General features: G+C 40.6%; 3 protein-coding genes across 3 annotated transcripts; 2 read left to right on the forward strand and 1 right to left on the reverse strand.

Moving 5' to 3' along the window:
- Nucleotides 1–6,072: 6,072 nt before the first annotated feature.
- LOC103968510 (proteasome subunit alpha type-6) lies at nt 6,073–12,956 on the forward strand. Its single transcript, XM_009381754.3, has 9 exons — nt 6,073–6,297; nt 6,455–6,549; nt 6,657–6,738; nt 7,162–7,258; nt 8,781–8,839; nt 8,970–9,052; nt 11,882–11,977; nt 12,371–12,430; nt 12,624–12,956. The coding sequence occupies exons 1-9, from the start codon at nt 6,222–6,224 to the stop codon at nt 12,714–12,716; spliced, it is 741 nt and encodes a 246-aa protein (XP_009380029.2). The 5' UTR covers nt 6,073–6,221; the 3' UTR covers nt 12,717–12,956.
- A 648-nt stretch (nt 12,957–13,604) lies between these two features.
- On the forward strand, nt 13,605–16,332 carry LOC135624994 (cation/calcium exchanger 4-like). The gene is made up of 2 exons (XM_065129177.1): nt 13,605–13,743; nt 13,843–16,332. The coding sequence occupies exon 2, from the start codon at nt 13,965–13,967 to the stop codon at nt 15,900–15,902; it is 1,938 nt and encodes a 645-aa protein (XP_064985249.1). The 5' UTR covers nt 13,605–13,743; nt 13,843–13,964; the 3' UTR covers nt 15,903–16,332.
- A 1,375-nt stretch (nt 16,333–17,707) lies between these two features.
- On the reverse strand, nt 17,708–22,116 carry LOC135624995 (probable lipoxygenase 6). Its single transcript, XM_065129178.1, has 9 exons — nt 21,593–22,116; nt 20,861–21,141; nt 20,537–20,774; nt 19,983–20,306; nt 19,821–19,906; nt 19,626–19,733; nt 19,219–19,520; nt 18,854–19,120; nt 17,708–18,680 (listed from the first exon to the last, which is right to left on the reverse strand). Exons 1-9 carry the CDS (start codon nt 21,972–21,974, stop codon nt 17,909–17,911), a joined length of 2,760 nt encoding a protein of 919 aa, XP_064985250.1. The 5' UTR covers nt 21,975–22,116; the 3' UTR covers nt 17,708–17,908.
- Between the last annotated feature and the right edge of the window lie 5,813 nt (nt 22,117–27,929).

Below are 27,929 nucleotides of genomic sequence, written 5' to 3' on the forward strand. Positions count from 1 at the left end.
CCCTCATTGATTCCGCGCCTGTGGACCCCGCGAGTTGAGACACAAGCTCAATCGCGCCTTCTTCTTTGTTTTGAGAATTTGATCCGATGACGTGGGTATCCATTCTTGAACTCATGGAATTTCCAGAACGGATTCGAATCCCAAGTTTAATTGAGATCCGACATCCGATATCCAAGACTAGATTATTCGGTAATCCGTAAAGAGGGGCGAGGCAGAAAGTATTTTTGTGTCTCTGTCCTCTTATCCCTAATCCTTAATCTTCATCATCTTCCTTGTTGAGACCAGGACGAGAACTTGGATAGAGAATCTCCGGTTGGGATGGAAAACCAACGGGTTCTCCAATTTTTTAATTATTTTTTTTATTTTTAAAAATAAAAATATCATCATAATTAATTAATAGAATCAAATTTTATAAATAATAATAGTATTATTATTTGTAAAGTTTTACCTATCATAATAATATATAAATATAAAAAATAATATTTGTTTGTAATTGTTAAGAGAACATATCATTGACATATTTTGGGTAATTATACGTGGTTCAAACTTGTAGGATTATCTAAAGTGGATCTGAAGTGGCTCCAAGGTGGATCAAAAGTGGTTTTGAGTTGGATCCGAGACGGTTACGAGATGACTTCAAGGTGGCTCTAAAGTAGAGGTGTTAAGCTCCCGAGGTGCCACTTGTATGAAGACCAAACCCTTCCGACTCTTTTATTTCCTTATTTATGATATATTTGTATACCTTGAATGATGAGAGATTTCTCGACCTGGTCCCTCCGATATTTAAGTTGGTAATTCAAGATCCCTAAATATGAGCTTGAGTATTTCGAGAAAGAAAAAAATTCTTTCATATGTTTTTATACATTAAAGGAGGGTAAGAAAGTTTGTAATATCGTTCCTTATCATAAACGAAGAGAATGATGTTTATGATCGTCTTTCTCCGTGGTAAAAGATGAGTAGAAAGCTTGTGATTACTTTCCTTGTTATAATAGATAAGAAAAAGGCTTGTGTTTCCATGCTTTAAATCTTCGTCCACATAAGAAGATGGGTAGAGGGCGACTTAGAACTCACCTGACAACCACGGGGCTCTTACAAGAGGGGTTTGAAGTGAGTTGTTTAGTTTGTCCGATATGGGAGCGTTTGGGATCTCATCTTGTCGGTCGAGTTTTTTTTATTCAAGTGTTTCGAGCACGAGGGGCCTGTGTTTCTACTATAATGGGTTTTTCTTCACATAGGTCGGGTTTTCCTGACTCACCAGTATAGTCGTTAATGGCCTCTCCGCCAATGACCAAAAAATGAGAAAAGACCTAAGCCTCATCATTGAGGCTTGAATCACAAGTGATGGATGAACTTCTTACATGCCTCATATTCTTTGGTAAATTAAGCGATGAAGTCAGAAAGTATCTTTTCCTCCTCCTACCCGAGTTCAAGCAATATTGTCATCGATAGTCTCAAACGTACATTCTTAAAGTATATTTCAAACTCTCTTACGAGTTGAGCAAAGTAGCCAATCGAGAGTGGCTTCAATTGAGTGTATCACTTCTGCACCGGGCCTCTTAGCATCGTTAGGGACATGTGACACATTAGAGTGTCTAGGGTGTTATAAAGATATAAAGAGACATCTAAGCATGTAAGGCGATAATGTGTTCAATTGGGTCGATATTATCGTCAAAGGCTTCAAGCAATAGGAGATGGAAGTTGGTCGGGATTAGTTCCTCTTGAATATTTTGGGTGAATGAGGATCAACCTGAGGTGGGATTGACTAGATTCTCCCTCATGTACTACTAGAACTCTTACCACATCTCGTCTAAGCATTGGTCCATTTATTACAATTGGACCTTTATGGAGTCATTCATTGAATCCACTGATTGGGCCTTGGATTAGGGTAGAGTAAAGTAAAGTAATAGTGTAGTAGTGCATCGAGCTCCACTATTAGGGAGCGGGGTGCTCCTTTGGCTAGTAGTTCCACAAACCTTATGCAATCGTAAGATGCTAGCATCATGTCAGTTATGTGGATTATAATGAGTGTCGATATCATTGGCATTTAAGGCATCATCCGTGGTTGAAATGACGATGTTGTTTGTTGGGTCAGTTGAGGTAGGAGTAGGGCAACAATTTGTAATATGCCCATAAGCATATGCACTTGATGTTGAATCTCGTATTTTGATGATGAAACTACTCGATATATGTTTATGATTTAATCTGCGTTTTGAGTGACGCAGGATGTTTCGATCAGGATGAGACAATTAAAGCAACAACATCATATTGTGCCGGAGGAACATGTCAGAAGATTGGACGTCGGGCCGGTGGATCGGTCGACGTATCTACAGAAGGCTTCGGGTCGTGGACTCGGGCATCAGGCCAAGAAGAGCGGGTATTATGCCAAGGATATCGGAGTTGCGGAGTCAACTGACCGATTGGGCAATAGACTGCAGGAAAGGACGATGCGCCAAAGAATCGGACGAAGCGTCAAGGGACCAATGACATGCCGGACAACTTGGTTAATTGCTTAGGATTAATTATCTCGATCGAAGTTTTTGTTATAAGTGTGCAGGATTAACTACGATAAAAGTAAGACATGCAACAGGAGTTGCGCCGGAGTCATGACAATGATCACGTTGGGAGTTCAAGAGCTCGACGGAAGTTCGGATAGTCGTCGGAGGTTCTGCGGGAACAAATCCGAGAAGTCCAGAAGCTTGCCAAATGAGCTCGTCGGAACTTGCCAAGTGGATCGTCGCAAGTCCAGGAGTTTGCCCGAAGTCCGCATGAGGATTACCGAGGGTTCGTCGGATGATTGACGGAAGTTCGTCGGAAACTCGCCGGAAGAAGCGATTGACGCACCGGAGCAAGCTGCAGAATATGTCTTAGGAAAAAATCGTAGCTAGCACATTGATTAAGTTAGAAATGGGAGGTGATCCTATTAGCTTAATCTTGGGGCAATTGGGCCCCTGAAAGAATCAAATTGGGCCGAATGGATTAACCCATTCGGACCCAGGTTGCTGTGGGAGGTGCAACCGCCCAGGCAGGGAGGTAGCACCGCCCAAACTATGTCTCCCAGCGAGACTGGGCGGTGCAACCGCCCCAGCCAAGAGGTGGCACCGCCCTGGGCTCAGTCTCCGAGCGAGACTGGGCGGTGCAACCTCTTCTGTCAAGAGGTAGCATCGCCAGAGCTCAAGTTTCGAGCTCTGCCAGGCGGTGCAACCTCCCCAGTCAGGCGGTGCAACCGCCTGAGCTCGGTCTTCGAGCTCTGGCAGAGAGCTGCAACCGCCCCTGACAGAGGTGGCACCGCCCAGAGGCTCAGTCTTTGAGCTCTGCCAGGCGATGCAACTGCCCTAGTCAGGAGGTGCAACCGCCTGATCCCGGAATTTCGGGAATTGACAGATTTGAGCTCCAAATTTGAACTGGGTTAGGGCCTATAAATACCCCACCCATTCAGCACTGAAAGCACAGAACACACACTTGAAATCTTGCTGTCTTTCTGTGGTTCTTAGAGCTCAAAACTGCTAGTTCTCCTCTTTCTGTTCTTCAAAGTTTGAGTTGTAAAGAGAGGAGAGAAAACTTCTGTAAGGGTTGTCTCCTAAGCCCGTCAAAAAGAGTGAATTTGTAAGAGGGTGGTTGACCTTCGCCTATTAAAGGAAGGCCTCTAGTTGACGTCGGTGACCTCGTCGGTGGAGGAAGCCAAAAGTGGAGTAGGTCAAGATTGACCAACCACTCTAAATCTCGGTTTGCATTTCCTTTGAGCATTTTACCTTCACTGCAAACTTCTCAATAGCTTACTGCCCTCTGCGATTTTACGAACGAGTTTCAAGGTTCAGACGTAAATCTGTGTTTAGACGTAAATCTACGTTTAGACGTAAATCTGCTTTTTCGTATGATCATCATATTGCAGATTGCATTTACGTTTTGAGTTTTACCATAACTGCACACTGCCTTTATACTCTTGCTTAAACTGTATCTTATCTAATCAAGTGATTTACGAATCAGCATTTAGACGTAAATCAGTTTCTTCGTACGAACATCGGATTTCAGTTTGCGCCGATATTCTGGTTTTCATCATAGATGCAAACTACCTGCATAGTTTGATTTTAATCTTGCTTAGTATCAACTTTCATGCAGAAGTTGTTTTTATCGTTCGAACGCAGCTTTCAATTTTAATCGCAGAAAGTTTTCCGCTACACTAATTCACCCCCCCTCTCTTAGTGCTCTCGATCCTAACACTTGATAGGCGAGGTTTAGGAATACCTTGGCAGAAACGACTAAGTGGATCGAGTTTAGGGAGCGACGGCTTGAGTCGTTGAATGGACGTCAGTGTCTCATCGGTGTTTGTGCTGAGGTTGAAATATCCACATATGAGAATGATGACAGTTGACCCTCGAGCAAAAGTGATGTGGGTTGGAGGCAGAGCCTCCTCGTTGGATGGTTCATTGAGAGGGTTGGTAAGCAGACATTCTTGTGACATCGAGCCCTCTTTTTAGTGCTAAATTGTTAGGAAAAAATATCATTGGTATCTTGGTCAACCTAACATAGTCCAAACCCGTTCGCGTAGGATTGTTTGAAATATTTTTGAGGTGGTTTTGAGATGGCTCCAAGGTGGATCTGAGGTGACTCCAAGATGGCTTCAAGGTGAATCCAAGGTGAAGGTGTCGGTCTCCTGAGGTGGAAATATTATGCTCTTGAGATGGAAGTATTACGCTCCCACTATGCCACCACATGAAGACTAGAGTTGGGGGAGGTTTCCTAGCTTGGTCCATCTGACACTCAGGTTAGTAATCCTAGGTCTTTAAATGTGGGTTCGAGAAATTTGAGAATAGAGAGAGTCCTTTCTCATTTCCCTATTTAGAATGTGTTTTTGTATTTTTGTACTTTGAATAAGGGAAAGAAAGTTTGTAATGTCCTTCCTTATCATAATAATGGAAGAAAAGAAAGCTTGTAATTATTTTTTTTATTATAACGGAAGAAAATGAAGCTTGTAATTGACGAAAAAAGAGGTTTATGGTTCTATAATTTGAATCTTTGTCTGCATGGGCAAATGAGTGGATGGTGACTTGGATCTCGCGTGGTAACCACATGTCATTTGATGTTAGATTTCCTATCAATAGTGTTTTATCTAATTCAATCAAGCCAAATGATTTGCAATTGACTTCTGATCAACCCAACCAAAACTAAGCTTAACCTGATTTGACTTAGGTGAGCGCTTTGTCCATCCATTGTCTTAGCTTACGTCTTAATGGGTAGGGATGAGTTAGGGAGTGTATCATCCATCATCGCTCCATCACCATGTGGATAATAAAAAATATCCCAACCTCTAATAGGGTAGGATACCTATACCCACGAGCATAATTAACACATGTAGAATATATATATATATATATATATATATATATATATAATATTTTTAATAAATATTTATATTTTATTTTTTAAAATAGTATCCTTAATTTTTTTAAAATATATTAAAATTATTCTTTAAAAAATTTCTCATCTACTATAATGTTTTAGTCATCATAATAAAAATACTATAAATAAATCAAATAAAATCAATACACACTACGAAGCATTGATATAGTTCAAATATGTATTTATATTAGTTTAGAAACAACATTACCTAGATAGAAATAAAAAAATAATTTGATCACCATAATAAGAATACTATAAAACTTATTTAAAAATAATATAAATGATTTAAAAGAATTATTAGCCTATCTCCTATAATATTTTTTAATAACATTTATAGTGTTTTTGGTATATCAATAAAAACATGATAAATGTTATTAAAAAAAGATCTTAACAATTTAAATTAAAACCGATAAAAATGAGTAGAATTTTTTTTGAAAAGTATTTTTGATTATTTTTAAAATTAAAAAGACTGTTTAAAAATGGAAATATCAATTAAAAAAATCTAAAATATGAGTATTTTATAGGGAATCGCCCAAGCATGAAATCATCTTATGTTAGCAAAAGATACAGGGGGCAAAGCATTAATTGAACTAATTTAGGGTCAATATTGAAAAAATATTTTTGTTAATTGAGAGAAAAAAGAATATTTAGGGATGTAATAGCAAAAACGCATTTCTTTCTTGCAGCCGAAGCACAGCTTGGCCGCCTTCTTCCTTCCCTCAGCGCTTGAGATCCGTCGCCATAGACATAAATCTTGATCCGAACCCCAAGGCTCGCGGAGAAACCGTAGAGCACCCGGGTGAAGAGAGAGCTGACACAGCGCCATGAGTCGCGGAACTGGAGCCGGCTACGATCGACACATCACAATCTTCTCCCCCGAGGGCCGTCTCTACCAAGTCGGTAAGCCCTAGGGTTTTTGATTCCCACCCAAGGCGTAACCTTTGATCCTTCGCTTTCTCGAAGCCGGATTGTTCTATTGGCTTTGCAGAATACGAGGAATCGCGATTTTTAGGGTTGTGATTTTGGTTTGAAGCGTGCTTTTCCTTGATTGGGACAGAGTATGCGTTTAAGGCCGTCAAGGCCTCCGGGATCACGTCGATTGGAGTCCGAGGAAAGGATTCCGTATGCGTCGTCACTCAGAAGAAGGTTCCCGTGAGTATTTCTTCAACTCACTCTTTAACACTATCGAAAATGTTATATTGTTTTTGTTATTGGAGTGTAATTTTTGTTTTTAATTTGTCTTGGAAAACTTAATGCAGGACAAGCTTCTGGATCAGATCAGTGTCACGCATCTCTTTCCAATTACAAAGTACCTCGGACTGTTAGCAACTGGGATGACAGGTTTTCTACATTTCTTACTTATTTCTAGAATAAATAAGGCCCAATCACGTGAGCAAGCTTGTGAAAAATCTGAAGGCTAGCAACAAGTACATTAAAGAGCAGGCAAAACAGTTTGGATTATGGCGATGACATCATTGTATTATAGCGATGATGCTTTTTTATTTAGATTAGAACAACTTGACACGTTTTTTAGAACAACAGCTACCTTAATATCCTACTTCCAATTATAATTTTTAGTTATTATAAAAGGACTATTTCCTTCAACTTCAAAGTCTTGTGTAAAAATTCTTGAAAAAATATCTCTTGATGTTTTATATTAGAATATTTGATTTATTTGGTGCTGTTATTGTTTTGGATTCAGATGATTTGTTCAACCATAATTTGTTGGTTTTATTGACATTGTTCTGTATATGGTTGTTGTAGCTGATGCAAGATCTTTAGTCCAACAAGCAAGAAATGAAGCAGCTGAATTTCGTTTTAAATGGGGTTATGAGATGCCTGTAGATGTTTTAGCCAAATGGTATGGTCATTAACTTCCAGCTTATATATCTTACAATGAATAAATCAATTGCAATTCTGATCTTTTTATCATCACGTGTGTCAATTTATGCATATTCCAGCAGTCTGCTTCAGTCTTTTGCCACTGGGATGTGCTTTTTCTAAGATTTAACAAGAGTTCTCTTTTTGGTGTTTAAGATTTTTGATAGTTTGTAGCACCTTTACATCTAGGCAGTGACACCCTTACTGTAATTGTTGTAGTAAGATTCCGTATTTGTTGTATGTCATAATATATCCCACCAATGGCAAATTAGTACGATTTTTCTTGTGAATTATTATAATTCTGTACGTCTCTAGCAAGACATCTAACGTACATGCGAAGAATTCATCATGTGTGAAAAGTATGCATACATGTTTTTCATGTGAGAATGGGATTCATTTACTGTTATAGTTGAAAAAACAGGCAAACTTATAAGCAACTGTTGTATTTGCATGTGATGTGCCATTGAGATTTATAAAGATCAAGATCAGGAATTCAACATTTGTTTGCAGTTTCACTGAGAGAAGTTTACCAAATAAGCCACTGAACTCAGTGTCGAAGTAGGAAGTCCGGTAGTTGGCGCTTCTGGTAGTAAGAATTAATCTGATGGTCGGGCTTTAGTGTTAGGCGATCCCTATCTATGTAGAAGTTTAATTTTGTTCCTTCGGAGTAGGTTCATTTGAGGCAAGCTCAGAATTTTTATAACTAAATGTAACAATTTTTTTTCTGAAAATTGCAGTTAGTCAATATCTGTTCATAATCAGTTGTTGACTGTTGATCAATGACCTGGAATAAGAATCATTTGTTAGTGAAATGAATCGTTCAGGTTTTGCAAATTGCTTTCAGATGGGGTCTTTACAACTGTAATAGACCTTCAAAGAGGTTATCAAGATCACAAGATTAACATTTTGCAAACACAAAGTTCAAACATGTTTTAATAGGGTTGAACATGGCTTGGTCTGTTCCAACAATTAAGCTGTATTCTCTGTGCAAAATTCATAACAGCCAACTTTTGTTGCTTCTCAAAAGAAAAGAAACAAAGGAACTTTAAGAGTTTACTCCTTTAATGTAAGGCCTTAATGCATGTGGATAACTACAACTAACTAGCCCATGAGTTTGGTTTGAGTAGCCCTAATCAAATCAGACATAACTAGTCAAGTTCAACATAGTTTCATAACTTCGCCTTCAGGTTAAGGGTGAGTTTTGTGACTTGCTTAAAGTAATTTTGTTATTCCTTGAATTTAAATGATTGCCTACTAAAAGGATCAGTGCTTGTTGGCTAAGAGCTTTTTATGACTAACCAGCCTTGTTATTTCTAAAGTTTATATATATTTTTTGTTTTCTATTTAAATAGCCCCAGCTATTTTCTGTTATTGATCTTTTAGGTATGTCAACATAATTTGGGATGTTCCTTTTTATTTCCCTGCTCTGGAATGCTTTCAGTATTTCATCTTGCTGGATTTTTTATATTGGTAGTCTTATTTTCTATTGTATGCACATACAGGATAGCAGACAAATCACAGATATACACCCAGCATGCCTACATGAGACCTCTTGGAGTAGGTAGTTTCCGACAATATCTGAGATTCATAATACTGAAAGAAATTAATGGAGTATCATCTATATATGGATTCTCCTAGTCTTTTCCCCCTCTTTCTTTGTTTTTCTTACTACTATAGTTTTTGTTATGTAGTTGCTATGGTCTTGGGTATTGATGAAGAGAAAGGGCCTCAACTATTTAAATGTGACCCAGCGGGGCACTTCTTTGGGCACAAGGTATGGTGCTCTTGTACTTATTTCAACAGTTTTGGATATTATCTAAAGATAGAGATGGATGCTGGGATGGGTACAAATTTAAAAGTTGAAACCTGATTAATCTCATGTGCTAATTATCATGAAATGTTTTACACTTAGGCCTGCTTAGTTTTATGCATCTTATCCCAGATGACTTGTGGTGGTGCCAGATTTCACCATTTATATAAAAAACCAGATTTCACCAATTGCATCATTTTTTTCTTGATTTCTTTTGTAGTATACTTGAAAAATTGTGTTCATAGAGCCCTTGTGATTTCTTATATTGGATACAGAATATGTGAGTGGAAGATGGTATAGGCATGGTCCTGCATCCTTTTCATGTAGACATTTTTCATTTGTTATCTGGAATCAAGTTAGATATGGTAATGAATTATTTGTTGAAGCATGTATGATTACATAGTTTAGGTATTATGATGAGTTCTTTGAACTTGTGGTACAATAAGGTGTTTGATTCACATAAAAAATCATCATGATTCCTTGGAGTTCACAATCTAGTTAGTCTAATGTTATGCTAAACTGATGCAAACAACATATGCTGTCGCTACAATAGTGATGAGAAAGTGAGCAAATAATTTGTTCAGTTGGTCTTGACCTATTTTAATTTGCTCAAGTTTCGGTTTCCTGATACTTTCATCTGAAATCACCCCTTTGAATACTTTTATCAGAACTTGGACCAAACGAGCAATTGTTTGAACCAAATCAAACTAAATATACAGTTTTGGTGCAGTGGCAAAGGGAAGGGAGATGGGTTTCAAGGAGATGGAGGTCATGCGGGGAGCCAAGGGAGTGAGAACTAGTGCAAACATCTAGGAAAAACTATGCCAACAAGTTAAGGTTTACTAGATTATTTCTTTATACAATATTTGATCTAAATGAGCAAACTCTCATAAAGTGAAAAAACAATCAAGTAAATACCTTGAATTAACCTAGATTGGGTTCTTAGTAGAAATAGGTGAGGTCACTGCTGCCAAACACCGAGCTATTGTTGCATATATGACAACAAATAACTTGCAGATCTCAAAGATCAGCAAAGTGTTATGGAGCTTAGGAATCTCCTCTAGGGTATCTTTTGAGCCCTCAGAATAGGTGCCACGCAAGCTTGATTCACAGGAAAGGACGAGGAGGATGGAGAGGGAGAGAACCAATGAGGTAAGAACCACGCAAGCTTAGGAATCTCCTCTAGGGTATCTAAATGAAACTTTCGTGGAACGGTGAATTGTGTGGTCAGGTTAACTATTTAGGAAGGGCCAAATCGATCAGTTCGGGCTCATACTCAAGTTAATCGAATCAATACGGGTCTGGTTTTGTTTTCCTGGTTTTTGATTTTACACAACCATAAACTGAAATCTTACAATATTGAAAATGAATTGAATGGAGTCCATTTGTAATCTGAACAAAGTTATGGGGTTGGTTTGGTTCAGTAATGGGTTTTAACTCAATAGTGCCCACCTTTATGTATGCATTGTTTTATTAGCCAAGAAAAATCCATATATAGGATGTTGTTCAGTTTAGAGCTATTGTTTATTCCACATGACTGATCTAGCTCAAGACAAGTCGTATTCTTCCTGATCGATCAAATTGGTGCAGTTATGATGTGATGCGTCCTCATTGTCTGAGGTTCACATCCACTATAGGTTGGCATAGCCTGACCTATATATTTTCTTTGCATTGGAAAAGCTGATAACCAACTGCTAAATTGATTCGAGATTTGCCGATGGTTTATATTATTCTCATTGTTCTTTTTCTAGCTCGTTACTAAATCAACATAATTTAACTTCAATGAGACTATGAAGATGAAAGAAAGAGATAAGGTAATTCTTTCTTTTAGGATAAATCTGAGTTTTTAGCTAACTAGAAATTACTTTAAAAATAATTAGTCACAGTAATAGCCACTGGTGAGCGTCATTGGGTTATATGTGAAACTATTAAACAAAACTGACATTTATGACACATTATTATTATTTTTATAATTGTCATATATAGTGGTGCTAATGACTGTTTTTTGAGTTTTGTCATTGAGCATCGAATGAATCAGTATGCTTTTTGATTTCATACAAGGATATAATTTAGTATGATTCCAAATTGTTTTTGCTATTATGCAATGATTTTGGACTGTTCTCAGCTAGATATATTGGAATCTGAACAGAACATTGTTATATGGGTTTCATAGCAGGCAGTAGATAAGAGCTAGATGGCCGATGTAAGAGAGACCCAATGTCGGTAAACTCCAGATAATTGTAAATGAAAGCTAGCCGCACTGCATCATCGACATCATCATCATTGTTGTTCTTGTTGTCATAAGTAGATGAATAGGTTGTAAACAGCTAGATATGCTAGACCAGCGGATGGTATATGGAGAGAAACTCTAACTTAGCTGGAGTTGATGCTTGCCATGGGGTTTCATGGAGCTCTGTGGCTTGCTGATTATTTGACCCTGGAGTAGTTTTTTTTTTCTGTAAAATCTAATGGGCACTTGTTGTAGATTAAATTTATAAAACCAATTTACTACTGATTTCTTTAATTCCCTTAGTTGATGATGCAAACTAATATTGTTTTTATAAATGGCTGTTGATTACTGATCTTAGATTGCAGGTTTACTTTGGGTTGTAGCATTATCTTATTTGTCTTTGGAACTCATGCCAATTTACTTTTACTTAAAATGTTTAGTTGTTATACTAAGTTGTGAATTGGTTCTAGATTCCTTGTTAAACAAACTAACTTTTGCCATTATGTTTTTACCTTTTAGATGTAATTATGACGGTAAATAAAAATTGAGTATTATGTTTTCAGGCTACGAGTGCTGGCCTGAAAGAACAAGAGGCAATCAACTTCTTGGAAAAGAAAATGAAGATTGATCCTGCATTCTCGTATGAGGAAACTGTGCAGGTACGAATCTGAGACTGCAGTTAATATGCACTAAGCATCTGTTTCCTATCTTAGAATGACCTATCATTGATTGAAAATTTGTTCTTGTGAATATCATGACTTGCAATTTCTAGTCCTTTGACCTGCTGGCATGGGTAAGATGATGTACTTTTGTTTCTTCCTTGGTGATTTCATTTAGTGTATTGAGTTGGTACTTGCTTTGTCTCATTTGAGATTTAGGCGTTTTATTTATTTCTTTCTAATTCTTCCACCATTTGTTTCTTCTTTTTGTCAATACAATGTCGAAATTGCTTCTTTTATAAAGTGCTTGTAGAAGACTATTATATTTTGAAATTAGGTTAGCATTTTCTTATTAATGAATTTATGATTGTAATTATGGTTTTTGCCTTGTAGACTGCAATATCTGCTCTGCAATCAGTTCTGCAGGAGGATTTTAAAGCAACAGAGATTGAGGTAATTTCTTGATTTATGGTCATGAGTATCAGTAATTTCATTTGAAAGGCTGGAGAAAACTAGCCTCGAGCAGAAGTTGTTAGTCGTTCACATTAAAAAAAAAAAATTACTTCTTTTCCACTGTATCTTAGGCTCGTCCATAAATAGTGCTTCCAATCTTGCTTTTGACTTACGGTTATTGGTTATTCCCTAGGTGGGAGTTGTGAGGAATGATGATCCAGCATTTAGAGTGTTGTCGACAGAGGAGATAGATGAACACCTCACAGCGATCAGTGAACGTGATTGATGGTAGATTATTTCATCTACAGCTTGATTCAGTTTCGATTCCAGAGGAGTCATGCTTGGGACTTTGGTAACTCTCTCTTGGTTTCTGTGATTACACTGGTTGAGGATAACCTGATTTATCTTAAAACTGAATGTTACACCAATATGCATGCATTAGTGAAAATTTCTGGTCGAACTTTGGATGCATGACAATATTCATGTGGATATGTTTTTCTCTATTTATAAGACAATATTCATGTCACAGCATTGAAAACAAAAGTCTATGGAATATTTTAGGAGTATTGTTTAAACAAACCCAGTAAACATTACTTGCCTATTAGGCTATTGTCTGGATGTGGAATGTTTTAGGAGAGTTTACGAGTCCTATGAACAGAGTTTGCTTGCGGATTATCTGTCTGCAAAAGCTAGTCGTGTTTCTAACTCTATGAACAAATATGACTATCTAAATCATAATGTCCAAATCAACTCGATTTGATTTTGAACCAACGTGCATAAGAAACTCGATGTGATTGAGTGGATAGCTCAGGCGTCAATCGATATATCGACTTATATAAAGATTGATGTCAGATGGAAAAGAATCATAAGTGAATAATAATTAACATATGTAATAGTAAATTGGTAGGCTGGGATCAGCAACATATTTTGATACTTACATGACTGCAGATCTCTACTCCACTATGTCATCATATGACGAGCTGCAATTTGCGAGTCGAACACGTCCCCTGTCAGTATCTAACTCAAGCGGAACCTTTTACATAGACTCATTCAAACTGATCGAATTAATCAGAATGGCCAAAAGACTCCGATCCGCTTGCCAATCCTAAGTACAGCTTAAACACCACGATAAGCCCGTAACTTAAGTTACGATTTAGGTTCGACAGACTGACGCGACGCACCCCGCCGACCGCGTCTATGGATCGTGACTTGTGTCGTGTGTGATGGCATATCCGTCACCATGAATATTTTTGGACCCTTGGAAGCCTTCCGCGGCAGGCGATTCCAGAGACCTCCCGTCGTCATCCCCGAAGGTACTCTCCGGAAACCTTAATTTTAATAGAAATCGATCTTTCTGCGGCTTTAAAACCCTATTTTGCCTTCGATTTTCCCCATAAACGCGAGATTTCCAGCTCCTGGATACCAAACTATCCCCCAATTCGACCCTTGGACAACTTTTGGGCTGAATTCGCCATGTACCCAAACCCTAGATCTCCGGTGAAGGGGTAAGGAACCATCGTCGTACTTCACCGACATGGCTGGGATCCATACGCGCCGTTCCAGATTTCGCGCGGTTTTCAATGCCTTCTGCTCTCTGGTATTGTTCTTGTTCTTCTACAACGGAGAGGATGTCCTCAGGAACCCTTTCCTTGGTCCAAGATCTAATTTTTCCCTCGGTCATACTTCCAAATCTGACCTCTATCCTCGTCGGAGGATGGCCGAGCTCTCTTTCACCAATTCGACAAATGGGTCCGTCCCGATCGCTCCGATGGACGAGTCATTCGAACCCCTGGCGAATCCTACCGTGGCATGTGCTGGCATACGCCAGCACGAGGGCTTCGCCAGCCACTGTGACTTCTTGAAGACGCACAGGCAGTGCAATTCCGGTGGAATCATCGATTACATTACTTTTTTCTATTGTGATTGTCGGAAATTTCGCGTTTTGGGATATGCTGTGCTTGTATTATGGCTGGCAGCTTTGTTCTACACGTTGGGGAACACCGCAGCAGATTACTTCTGCTGTAGCTTAGAGAAACTCTCCATCTTACTAAAGCTTCCACCGACTGTTGCTGGGGTCACTCTTCTTCCACTTGGCAATGGTGCTCCTGATGTATTTGCGAGCATTGCAGCATTCATCGGTACGGGTGCTGGCGAGGTTGGCATTAATAGTGTGCTGGGTGGAGCAGTCTTCGTCACTTGCATAGTTGTTGGAACTGTCGCTTTATTTGTGGCGGAGAAGAATGTTCAGATTGATAGAAAGTGCTTCATCAGAGATATTAGCTTCTTTTTATTGACATTGGCGTCATTGTCCTTGATCTTGTTTGTTGGAAGAGTGACACTTTGGGGAGCAGTTTTGTTTGTCTCGATTTATTTGGTTTATGCTTTCACCGTGGCAGCAAATGAGATTCTGAGGAAGCATGCTCGGAAGTTGAAGTTAGACATGGTGACTCCACTGCTCCCAGTTAGAGGAAGCATCTTTTCTCTTGGCAGTGAAGAGGATGTGTCCGTCTATAGCAGTCTTCTTGAAGATGATCTTGACAACGAGGTATCACATCTGCATGGTTCATTGCCACAGTGGATGTGGGCTTCACATGTGGCTATTTATTCGAATCAGGGAAGCAGAGCGAATTCATTTGACAGCTCCAGGCCTTTATGGGGTTGGAATGAACAAGAGGCAGAAGCATCGGTTTTCTCATTTTCCAAACTATTTCTGTTAATGGAGATGCCCCTGACCATCCCTAGAAGGTTGACAATTCCAATCGTTGAGGAAGAAAGGTGGTCAAAACCATATGCAGTTGCAAGTGCTTTCTTCGCCCCCATTCTTTTGGCATTCGTGTGGAATACCCAGGAGACTTCTAAAATCAGCATTGCTGCTTACATTGTAGGCGGCCTCTTTGGTGTTGGATTTGCAGCTGTTGCTTTCCTGTACACCAGCACCGATCATCCACCACGGAGGTATTTGTTTCCATGGGTTTTAGGAGGGTTTTTCATGAGCATAGCATGGTTTTACATTGTTGCTAATGAGTTGGTTGCTCTTTTGGTGACCTTGGGTGTGATTTTGGGGATAAATCCTTCCATTCTGGGACTGACAGTATTGGCATGGGGCAATTCAATGGGAGATTTGATGTCAAATGTTGCTTTGGCTGTAAACGGGGGTGATGGTGTGCAGATTGCGATGTCAGGATGCTATGCAGGACCAATGTTCAACACGCTTGCTGGTTTGGGGATGTCAATGTTGCTTGGAGCTTGGTCGACTGCTCCTAAATCCTATGTGCTACCACAAGATAGCACCTTGGTGTACACCATGATTTTTCTTGTATCTGGACTTGTTTGGGCCCTTATCATCTTACCACGGAATGATATGTGTCCTAACAAGATGTTGGGCTTTGGCCTAATAACACTTTACCTCATATTTCTGATTATTAGAGTGAGCAATGCAATTGGCCTCTTGCCATTGGCTGGCTTGCAATGACCTATCTTTCTCTCAGGAGAACTGGAAAGCTGAATTGCCATTGGCATACTGATGCGCTGGTCTTCCCTACCACTTTCCACACTAAGAACTTGGAAGCCATGATTATATGAAGTACCTTTTTGTGGTGGTCAAGTGTTGAGTTTGCCTAGAAAGCCAAGGTTGCATCTGTACATGGATATGCTGTCACAAGTCTCAGATGTTATAAGAGTTACATATGAAGATGGATTTTCTTTATGTTGCTGCACTTACCATTGAACTTGTTCATGTGTTAAGGGTAATCACCCTTTGATTGCCCGGTGTTGTCTTGGGAAACTCTGCCCGGTGTTGTCTTTGGAGTCGCACATTCTTTCTCATGTACTGCTCTTGGGTAATATATTAAACATGGTAATTTACTTTGTGAATAGATAACTGTAGTTTCTTTCTTATTGAATGTCAGGTATCCACCTGAGGTATTGTTCTTTTACTTGTTAATGATCTGTTGTCTTGTGCTTGCAAAAGGGAATTCCTTTAAGGAGGGTGTCTTCTAGTTGAGATTAACTTTTAATATAGCATTGTGTATGGCTGAAAACATTTTTCTTTCTCTTACCATGTGTTTGTCTGATTTCATTTCGACCTTGGATTGCTAAACCTATTTGTTCTAGACATTTGTACAAAGAACCATCAGCTTGAGAATAATTTAAACTTATGTTGTTTATATCTTTTTCGATGTGATTTTTATCAATCGTGGAGGATAAAGATGTTGCAGCCTTACAGCTTCTTGTTATTGTATGGTGAAAAAGTTATATATTCTGTTTGATTTTCAATTTGCTTCCGCACCACCATTTCTTTGTGAGAGCTATTGCATCTTAGACATGCTGATCGCTGTATCTTGGTAATTTCATCTTCGTCTTGAATTTTTTATATAATTGTTAATTTCTTGTGAACTTTTATGTCTCTTGCTTTTTCTTTTTGTTTGTAATCGTTATTTGCTTCTTATAATTTTGACCCAGAAGTTAGTTTCTCTGAAATAAACAATCTTTATCCAAACCACCTGATTTTCATTGTTTCAGATTGATAATGCTAGAACAGGTCATGTAAGTTCTTGCTATGATTAGGAGATTGGGTTGTTTGATCATGTCAAGATGCTATTTAGAACTAGATCTGGCGCTCTTGCTCTTCGAAGTCTTATTGTGTTGCAATGAGTTTATGGCACTTGCTTTCTTTTTGGTAAGCTCTCTTGGAACAAGCTTGATGGTCCATGTACTTGAACCACATTTCTGATGTTTTATCTGGCATTAGTGTGATAATCTTTCCCGGCTGAGCTTAAGATTAAATGAGCAGCCTAGGAGTTAGGTCATATTTTTAGAGATTAAAATATTGCCTAATGTATCCTATTTTCCAATAATATGTGACCAGCTCAAATTGATGGCTGTCAAGCTTTATGTTCAATACTCCTATTAGTAGATGTTATGATCATCCTTAGTATAGTAATTTGGACTTGTTGGATAATTGCTAGGAGCGATCAATGGAGTAACATTTTTGTGTGTATTCGGAATGGGCAGATCATTTGATGCCAGTTTTTTTCTTGGATTTCTTTTAGGAATTAAATGATACATGCAATTCTTTTTATTACATATTGATGTACAATTAATTGAGTCTGATGAAACAAGTGCTTCTTTTCTTAATGCAGTCAGTAAGAGATTTTGATTGCATTATATTTTTTGATACACTATATAATTGCAAAAGAGGGAAATCAAATAAGTGACCATCTGGTTTAGCTACAATTGGATCTTTCCAGACTTATCATAATTAGCATTCTTAAATAATTGTCACAAAGGGGATAATATAAATTCCAATACCATTTACATTTCCATATAATCATGTCTTCCTTTCTACATTCAATAATTCTAACATTATATTTCCAATATTGTTCTCGATCTTTTGTATATAAGCTCTGGTTTGTCCTACGAGTTACAAAGAAGAAAAGAATCCATGTTCCCCTCACCGTCGAGAGCGATTACCTCCCCTTATATGGAGACGCTATTGGGAACTCCCCGTCCCGTTACACCGGGTGGGGAACTCGGCGCCAGCAACTCGTAAGGCAGCACCCCGGCTCCGCACCGATTCCGCCGAGTCGGGTCCACGTTCCGCTTCTTGATCTCCTCCTCAGCAGCCGCAACCTCGTCGGCGAAGTTCCGGTAGGCCGCTTCGGCCTCCTTGTCCGCCGTCCACGCGGCGGCGCCCTCCCGCGTGCCCCCCAGGTACTCCTCGTCCGGCGAGTGCATTGACAGCGTGTCCACGACCGCCATGAACTTGGTGGCCTGCAGCACGCTGGGCATGGCTGACAGGAAGTAGCGGTGCGGGTCGGCGAGGAAGGCCCTGTACTCGTCCGCGTCGCGCTCCGGGTCGGGGATGAGTCGCCGCACGAGCGGGGGCCGACTCGGGACGTAGCCGCCGAGCGGGTACTGGCCGAAGTTCAAAGCGGCGTGCTGGGCGGAGGCGAGCCAGATGAGGGTGGTGAGGAAGGCGACGAGGTCGTCCGAGGTGTCGAGCGGCGGCCACCAGGGGGCGTCGCGGTGGTCACCGTGTCCCACGTTGATGGACTCCTCGTACCAGGCCTGGAGCTCCGAGTCGGAGCGGATGCGGCCCGGGTCCGAGTCCGGGTAGTAGAGCTGGATGTAGGAGCGGACGTAGCTGGTGATGGCGGACCAGAGGAGGAGACCGTCGTCGGCGTACGGATAGTCCGGTAGGACGAGGCGGACGCCATGTGGTTGCGTGGGGTCTTCCACTGCCATTCCCCTGAAATTTTGGACGTCAAATTGCGTTTATTTTCCCCAATCACTCGTCTCTTTTGCATGGGAATTATACAGTGCCAGAATGCAACTCAGTAAATGATCGGATGTCAATTGTATGACCGTGCATTATGGTGTGTCCTTTCCATAGTTAGATTAGATGGAGGATAGAGAGCTTGCCTGCGGATGAGATCAGCTGGTAGCCCCTCGAGGTCGAATCGCCAGTGATGCTTGTAGTAGGCGGCGCTCATCTCCATGCAAACGGCGCCGGGGGTGAAGCAGGACTCGATCACGCCGTCGGCGTTGATCAGGCTCTGCCGCGCCAGCGCGTTGATCTCCAGCGTGTACCGCATGTGCGGGTGCAACAGCTTGAACACCGGGTGCATCGCGCTCAGCTGCCGGTACGCCGCCAGAATGAACGGCTCCATAACCGCGTGCGTCCTCAACCTGCGTGTCACCACCGCCCGATTAGAACCTCACCGCGTCCACGGGCTACCTGAAGCGAGAATTCTCGATCACAAGGCACTCGTTGTCGATCTCTGTACCAGTGGTTGACGAGCTGGTGGACGCCGGCGTCGTTGGAGCAGACGTGGGCCTTGCCGAGCATCCAGAGCCAGTTGGTAGTAGCGTCGCGAGGCGGCGTCAGCACCATGCTCGGCCGGGACGCCCCCGGTTGCGCCGGAGGGAGTCCCAACTCGATCGCTACGGGCTTCAGCGTCCCGATGGGATTCAAGAAGAAGAGTGTCCTCGTCGCGTACGCCTTCCGGTCCATCGCGTTGATCCTCTCGATGAACGGCAGGTATATGTCGTGGAAGTCCACCACGAACAGCTTCCCTTCCTCCACAGCCTTCATATGATCAGGAAGACACAACAGCAATCATCCATCAGGGGCCGCGACGATGGCACTTTCTGTCAGTATCATCAACATCGACGGCTTTTACAATATTTGTACCTGTTGTACGGTCAAACCCTCGAGCTGACCGGATATGTGGGCTTCGGTGATAGCGGATTCAGGTGGGCCATAGATCTCAGAGTCCAGCTTGCTGACCGGAGGGAAAGCCTATAGACCATAATACCCTTGTCACTACGGGGAGCTTCGTTCCAAATACCCTTGTTACCGACTGTGTGTATGGCTAAGGAGGATCACCTGAAGCCTCTCTATGCTGACAGGGTTGATGCCGGCGACCGCCTGTCGTGCAAACTCATCGTCCCGGAGCCACGCGAACTTGTCCTCTGCAGGTGGACAATCCAAATCGCATTAAGCTCAAGCAGAGACGTCAGGTAATCGGAAATTGGACGCAGTGCTTACTGGAGAGGATGCGTGGGGTGTCGTATCGAAGCAGGCCCTCGCTCGATTCCTGGATCTTTCGAACGAAAGGGAGCTTCTTGATGAGGTGTTCCTGGAGGCCGAGCTTGAGGACGAGGCCCTCCTTGTAGAGATTGTCGATGTGGTGGAAACCCTGGAAGTCATGGTTATCAGCGGAGATGGACGCGATGAGGGAGGGGATGAAGTTGTGCAGCACAGCCCTGAGTCTTCCTGCGGAGAAGGCACCCTGTTTCAGCTCCTCGAACGCCTCGTCCCGAGGCACATATATGGGATGTGGCTTCTCGATTCGGCTCTCAGCTACCATGTCTGCACCAATGTAGATGAATACAAGTCGTTTGGTTAGCTTTCCATGGATTGCAGTCAACCTCTGCACATTGAGAACGATATCACATCACGCCATGTTCGTCGATCTTGGCGGTGACCAATTCATGGCGGACCAAGTCAACGGATCAGCAACCGGCATCCTCGCCGTGGTTCCTATAAGCGACAGGAGAATCCTCGACTCCATCTGTCGACAGAGGGGAAAGAGAACTCACTGGTATCTGTTGGGGGGCGACCGGTACGGCATCGTCTTGGATAAGGGATCTTCTTGCCCCCGAGTGTCGGCCTAGCAAACTCGATGCCTCGATCGGGATTACCCAAGTCATTGTAGGTGGCGTAGTCGTAGATCCTGTCGGACCGCTTCCGAACACCATTGCCGTCGCCTCGTTGCTCGTTCAGTTCCTTCTTCCTCAGCTCTTTCAGCCCCGCCGGCGTCTCCGATGGCAGATATGGCTGCACTCAAGTCATCAATGGCTACTGATGAGATCAACTGCATGTCTCAATGGCTGTGATCAACAAGCGCAGAGGATGACGCTGACCTTGTTGCTGAAGAAGATTCGCTTGGTGGGAAGGTCCTTGGTGGATTGGACCCAAGAGTTGCAGGGGAAATGCACCGGCCCGCACGCGAACCCCTCGATGACGACGCCCTCAAGGAAGAACTCCTTCTGGTGGCGGTTGACCACCGTGATCACCCCAGGCTCGCCGAAGGCGGAGTCCACGCCGAATTCCGCGGTGTACACCACGCGCTCTCCCTTCACGTTCTTCTTCTCGTACCAATCCTTGATCACCGTCTCGCCGCTCTTGTTCGGCTTTTTGGTTCCTGAGTTGCAGGGAGAACAATTAGAGGCATCAAAGAAGGAAATTGGCTTTTCTCTTGTTCTGGTGTCAGCAAATCTGCTGCCAACTGGAGAAGTTAAAAGGGAAAAAACTATGATCTACAATGATTCCATCTTGAAAAAGCCGATCTGGAAGGACACAATCGATGATTGTTCTTGAGGGAAGAGAGAAAAAGTACCTCCTTTTGGTAAATATGGGGATTTTTTTAGATTGAAAAGAGTCATCTTTGGATTTGCTTTATACTATAAAGATCTGATAACAGCACTAGATCCACTTTAAATCTACCAAAAATCAAGTAAAAAGAGCTTGACCCCAAAAGAGTCTAACTTTTTCTTTGTATTTTTCCTCCTCCATCTCATCAAACAGGACGCAAAGTAGAGCTGGAGCTTGTGATCCGAGAACCAAAAGCCAGATCGAAATGTTTCGAGGCTTACTTGGATTGATCTCCGTGCTGATGAGCTCCAGCACCACATTCCGGCCGATCTTGTCGGACAGCGCGTCGAGTTGATTGACGATGACCTCCTTCAGATCCTCCTTGAGCTTCCTCCTCACGGTCAGCGCCGCCCTGACCTTCAACTTCTGCTGCTGCTTCCCCGCCACCAACTTCACCACCTCCTCGCTGATCGTCGCCACGACTGGCGTCGCCGCGGCCTTCTTCATGGACGGAAGTCTCCCCTTCCTCCTCTGTTCCAACAGAGCAGGGGAGGCAAAACAGAGCTTGTTCTGTTTGCTCCCCAGCAAAACAGATCTATTCCCAGGAAGAAAAGAGGATCTCCCCAGCGGAGAGACGCCGATGATCTCATTACATGCTGCCATTCCCTCCCCTCTTTTCTTCCTAAAGATCAAAGTAGTCACTCGAGCAAAGTTTCAGGAGAAAGAAGGGGGGGGAGCTTTCTTCTTCTTCCTGCTCTGTTTTGTTGCGACAAGAATTATTGCGGTGTGATCTAAGGATGGGTTGACAAATATAAGAAGGGAGGGGCGGCAGGCGGCCCCTTGGTTTCTACTTTTCTACCTCGTGCACGTTTCTTGTTTGATTTCTTGGCGTTTTTAGATCATAAACACATGCTGTACGGGTGTGATCGATTGCGTGATGGTAGAACAAAGTCAACCGTGAGGAAAAGAAGGATGTTTCCAGGTAGTGGGGTTCATTTTCTGCAGCTCGAAGGACCGGCATGCCCATCTGTGGTGTTCAAATGGCATATCAATGGCAGAAGCAGTACTGCTTTCACACTGAATCCAGCAACTCGATCATTGGAACATGATGGGGATGATTTCCTCATCGTAGGTACTTCATAAGGACAGGAGGAGATATCAAACTTGTTTGTTTGATTCTTGCTATCATATTTTTAGTTGCTCACAGGACAACATCAATAGAATTCTATCTTGCTTGGTGTGATTGTTGAGTTCGATCTGCCAAGTCAATTTCTCCAATAAAGGGACATGGCGATCTCGTGACGTTCAAGTAAAAAAACGAATTCGTGGTGTTATTTTTTATGACATAAAACTTATCATTTATTATCTCAACCACAAACTAATGAGTGGTGTAAATGCCACTTACTATCTTCTTTTCAATCATTTAAATACCGAAATTTCTCTATAATAATTGAAGTCATCGGAAGTCTAATTAACTCACCTAATTAGCTTCTCGTTGTTGTCACCTATATCTTCGATGGTGAAGAGAATTGGATGGACTCACATTTTTTTTATTGAGGATAAAAAAAAGGTGCTTCATCAATTTAAGGGGAGAAGATTATGCACTCTAATCCTTTTTCATACCTTTCTTCTACGACAACGAGTGATCGATGATTTCGTGTGAGTAGAGTTTGAAAATATGAAATTCAAAGTGAAACGAGGATATTCGTCTTCCTTGATACATAGCTATCACAAATAATAAAAGCTTAACCAATGGATGCATCATGTCGACATAATCATCGGAATAAAAAATATTCCATGAATATTTTTTAATATATATTTTCATCATAAGTGATTATAAAAATGATGAACTATAAAAGGCGAATGAAAATATAATTACAGAGGTCGCACATTAGGAACCCTTCTAGATGCTGATCTTCATGCGTGGGAAGAGTGCTCTCTTTGTTTTTTTTGTAATTATAAAATGTCTTGGCTTAATTTATTAGTTTTGTTTAGACTGACTTTGATGGTTAATAGAAAAATTATAGCTCAAATCTTGTCTTTACCACTTGTCACTTGCAAATTATTTTTTCTTATTCTGTTCTTCTCTGGAATGTAACATTTCTAATGATTGATGACAATCTCTTATCCATAACATCGGTAAAAAAAACATAATATATTTTATTCATATTATAATCTTTTTTTTATCCAATCTATTATAAAATTTATTAATTTATCATTCTCAATTACCTCACTTTTCATATTAGTCCTAAATTAAAAGAGAAATCGAACCGAACTCCCTATTTTAATAAGGAGAAACTTTTGTTCGGGATAGATCATCTTAGATCTTTTGTTATGTGATTGTTGAAAGTTTAAGAATTTTATTTTTATAATTTATATTATCTATCAAGTGTTGACTAAAATAATTGTTCGTGGAATCTCGAGTTAAACTCGTCCGGTGCTAAAGGATCATAAAATATTTTGAGAAAATTAATCGCTGAACATAAATGATGCTGTACGATTCAGATAAAATTAACTAGATCTATGACTGACGTGTAATTATTTTCAGATTGTTACACATGCAATCTATGATTAAGACGGATCGATCGAGTCGTCCCTGACAAACACACCTTCAAATGTGTCTCTATGTCAAAGGTAACAAAGCTGTAGAGATGACCGCCTTCGCTTTTGTTCTTGATGGATCTGCGTTCGCCGGTCTCATCTGCGGCGAGCTTCCGGGAAGGGCAGGGCGATACGGTCATGTTGAATCGTCCTCCTCCGTTGACTGGGCCTCAAAGGCCTCCCTGCCCATCCAACAGCCACGGAGCTCGATCACAAGAGACGAAGCCTGGCAGCACGCCGTTGGTTTGGAGGAGGAGGGTTCCACGAGACGTACGTGGATTTGGAGAGCTTCATCGACGGCGTTGAATTGGGACTTTGACTTCAAACTACGAACTGGACTTGCGGGGTGGGGTGGAGTTGGTGGCTGACGCCGCGTCGCCGTGGCTGGGCTTTTCCGTGGTTGAAGATCCAAGTTCCGAGATCGGGAGACTAGTCATGGAGTGATCCCTCCGTTACGTCCATGGGCGTGTCATCCTTCCTTTTGACTCCACCAAATCTATGTGTGGATGCACTTGGCATCGGTCAAACACTGCCGCCCATCGACGTACTCTACTCTACCCAGTCAATTCTGCCAGTGATGCGACTAGATTCGACCGTAAAACGTGATTTAGCATATCAATCATAGTAAAATCATAAGTGATCAATCGAGAATATATATATATATATATATATTTGCAGAAGAATAGAGAAAAAAGACTCAAATTGTTTGCAGAAGAATAGAGAAGCAGAATTATATTGTTTCAACTTCCATTGAATCAAATGCAGCACTAACGCACCACAGAAAAAAGACTCGATTGTGTTGGGTCTTTTAACTTTGGCATGGGTCTGGGAATGGATCGGGTCGAGTTTGAATCAGTGCAGATTTGATCCAAATCCAACCCAAGCTGGCAGTGGGTCAAGATGTTTTAATCCTGACCCGATGTGGTTAGCTGGTGAGGATGTCTTTGAAGAAAATAATAGAAGATAAGAATAATTATTGAAGAAGTTTTATTGAAGTAACTTTAGTTTGAATACAATTAATATATCGATCTCCTATTTATATAGATTAGGAGGAAAGATTTTTTTTAACAGAATAGAGGATTTCACTCGACGGAGGAGAGATTTCTTTATATAGTTGAGAAAATCTTATTTGCTATCGGTCTTAACTCAAGATAAAATTCATAATAAATGTACTTGACTTAAGACTTTGACCATGGCCTCAACTCCAATCTGCTTTGATTTGACCCGACAGAATAAGAGTCAACAATTTAGCTTGGATTTGTGTCGATTAAACTTTAATGAGGATGATAATATTTTACTAAATCTATTGCCTTGATTTGTTTTTGTTCTTGTGTTAATTAAGCTTATGCGAGGATGATAATATTTTAATAATTTTTTTACCTCCTATGTCGATTAAGCTTATGTGAGGATGGTAACATGATGATAGATCCATTTCTTGGATTCTCTTATGTTCTTGCGTCGATTAAGCTTTTGCGAGGATGACAATATTTAGATAAATCCATTGCTTGGATTCTCTTATGTTCTTGTGTCGATTAAATTTTTGTGAGGATGACAACATTTTGATAGATTCATTATTTGGATTCTCTTCTATTCTTAGCGTTCATAAGATTTTGTGAGAAGGATAATATTTTACTAGATTCATTACTTGAATTATCTTTTGCGCTTGTGTCGATTATTACAATAGATTGGATTCTCTTTGGTTCTTATACCGATTAAGTTTTTTTGCGAGGATGATAATGTTTTAATATATCCGTCGCTTCTAATTTTTAGTCGTCTTCTTCTTCGATAACTTATTTATACGTAAAGAGTTAATTGTTGATGGAAGGTTAGCTCCGTCCGATCTATGATGTGAGCCTCGATGTAATGAATGTGAGAGTCATTATTACTACAGAGAGAGAGTCTAACCTCGCGCATTATGAGAAGCAAATATTCCCTATCGTAATGCATGACTTGTGACAAATGCTTTTGAAAAGATAATTGTGGGTTTATTTATAGATGTAAAGGTGTCATCATCACGAAGGTCTCTAATGTTTAATCATCTGAATAAATTGTTCATATTCTAAATCATAATTACTAATGGAAACATTTTTCATGTGTTACCGAAGAAGAACTGAATGATTCGAGACATGCAATTATTCAAGTCAATTGTTAGCAAAAGATACCATTTCATTTTGCTTTAATTCCTAATTTAGTTCTCAATTCAATTATATTTCTTTTTCAAAATTACCACATGTTATGTCCCCAAAATACCAAAATAGTCAATAATTTTAAATTCTTTCAATTGATTTTTTTTCTTTTCATCTTTCTTTTTTTTATTAATATAATACTTTATTATAATTTCCTTTTAATCTTTTTAAAATTATCATATTGATGCTTTCTTAATTTAATTTCTTGAAAACTTTTAATGTTAGTATTGATAAGGGGGCTTGATACATACGTAACTAGTGTCTCGTCGCATCTCATCATATGCCTCGTCAACTCGATACATTGGCCAAACATCATGCCCACATTGATATCAGCTTAACATTGCTCAGGACACCTCGTCATCATGACACGTCAATTAGGACTCTGTCCAATAAAAACTTGGGATGGTGGTCGTAATGTTTGATGGCCTAATGAACCTTTCCATAGTCGAGTAACGATCGTTGATTCAAAATAACTATCGTATGGAATAACGCTCTACACTTGATTTCTATGATTTTAAAAATCTCATTTAAAAAGATTTTGAAATGTGTTTTAAAGACTCTTTTAAACAAATTGAGAATATAACACTCTTCGATTCTAAATCTAATCTATTAAACTTATGATAAACTCGAATGTAGTACGATCAATGTTACAACCCGAGCTTGAAGGATTAGGATTAATTTATTTATCAATTTCGTTTAGTCTAATCCACTGATCAAAATATTTAAACTTAAATTAATAATAATATACTCATCAAATACTTATAAGTTAATTTTAATCTTGATCACTTTTGATGTGGGACTAATCGGGGGTATTACACAAATGACAACATCACGGATGACAACATCGACCAAACCTCATGCCTACATAGCTTGATGCTACTCTGGACATCTCGTCATAATGATGTATCAATTAGGAATTATGTCACGTCCAATAAAAACATAGATGGTACTTGTAATACTAGATGGCCTGATGAAACTTCTCACGATCGAGTAATGATCGATGATTCAACGTAACTATCCGTGGAATAATACCAACATTGAGCACATAACATTATTTCTTTCGGAATCTAATCTATTATATTTATAATAAATTCGAATGTAGCACAATCAAAATCCACCACAAGTCTCAATCGACAGGGAGAGGGGTAGGTGAGTGTCGAATAAATCTCATCATGATTCCCATAATGCAAATTAAAGTCGCTAAAAAAGAGAGAGCACTAAACAAAACCGAGAGAGGGGAATGGAGGGAGCGTCCGGAGACAGCCACTTGTGAGTTCGATAGGACGACGGCGTGTAAAGGTGGGAAGATGAGATGCACACATGGATCGATCGAGTGCGGTGCCACTGCAGCTTTATGCAAAAAGAAGCTTTCCACATCCCATGCGAGCCTTCTAAATTACTTACCCGTGTATGACAGTTGTGCGGCGGCGACGTCGACCTGCCTCCACCATCGCCACCACTGAGCTTGCTTGCACTCGAGCACTATGCCATTATTCCGAATCATACCTCCCTCCCCTCCCCTCCCCTCCCCTTCTCCAAAAGATGGGGAAACCTCTCGATCCCATCGACGACTCGACAGGCCTCCCATACTTTTTCGCTGCACTGCCTTTGAGAGATCAATGCAAGCACTTCACTTCCATGTCCATGCCATTTCTATATGTATATTATAATTCCATATGTAACAATTCTATCAATAATATATTTTTGACCACTATTTCTCATTTTGGCCTTTTCAAGTTTTCCAAATTTAAAACATCATTTGTTATAACACCTCTAATTTAATTGTACATCAAAAATAGAAAAAAATAAATTAGATTATAAGAGCCTAATG

Source organism: Musa acuminata, chromosome BXJ2-10 (genome assembly GCF_036884655.1).
Source record: "Musa acuminata AAA Group cultivar baxijiao chromosome BXJ2-10, Cavendish_Baxijiao_AAA, whole genome shotgun sequence".
In the NCBI taxonomy this organism is placed as follows: Eukaryota; Viridiplantae; Streptophyta; class Magnoliopsida; order Zingiberales; family Musaceae; genus Musa; species Musa acuminata.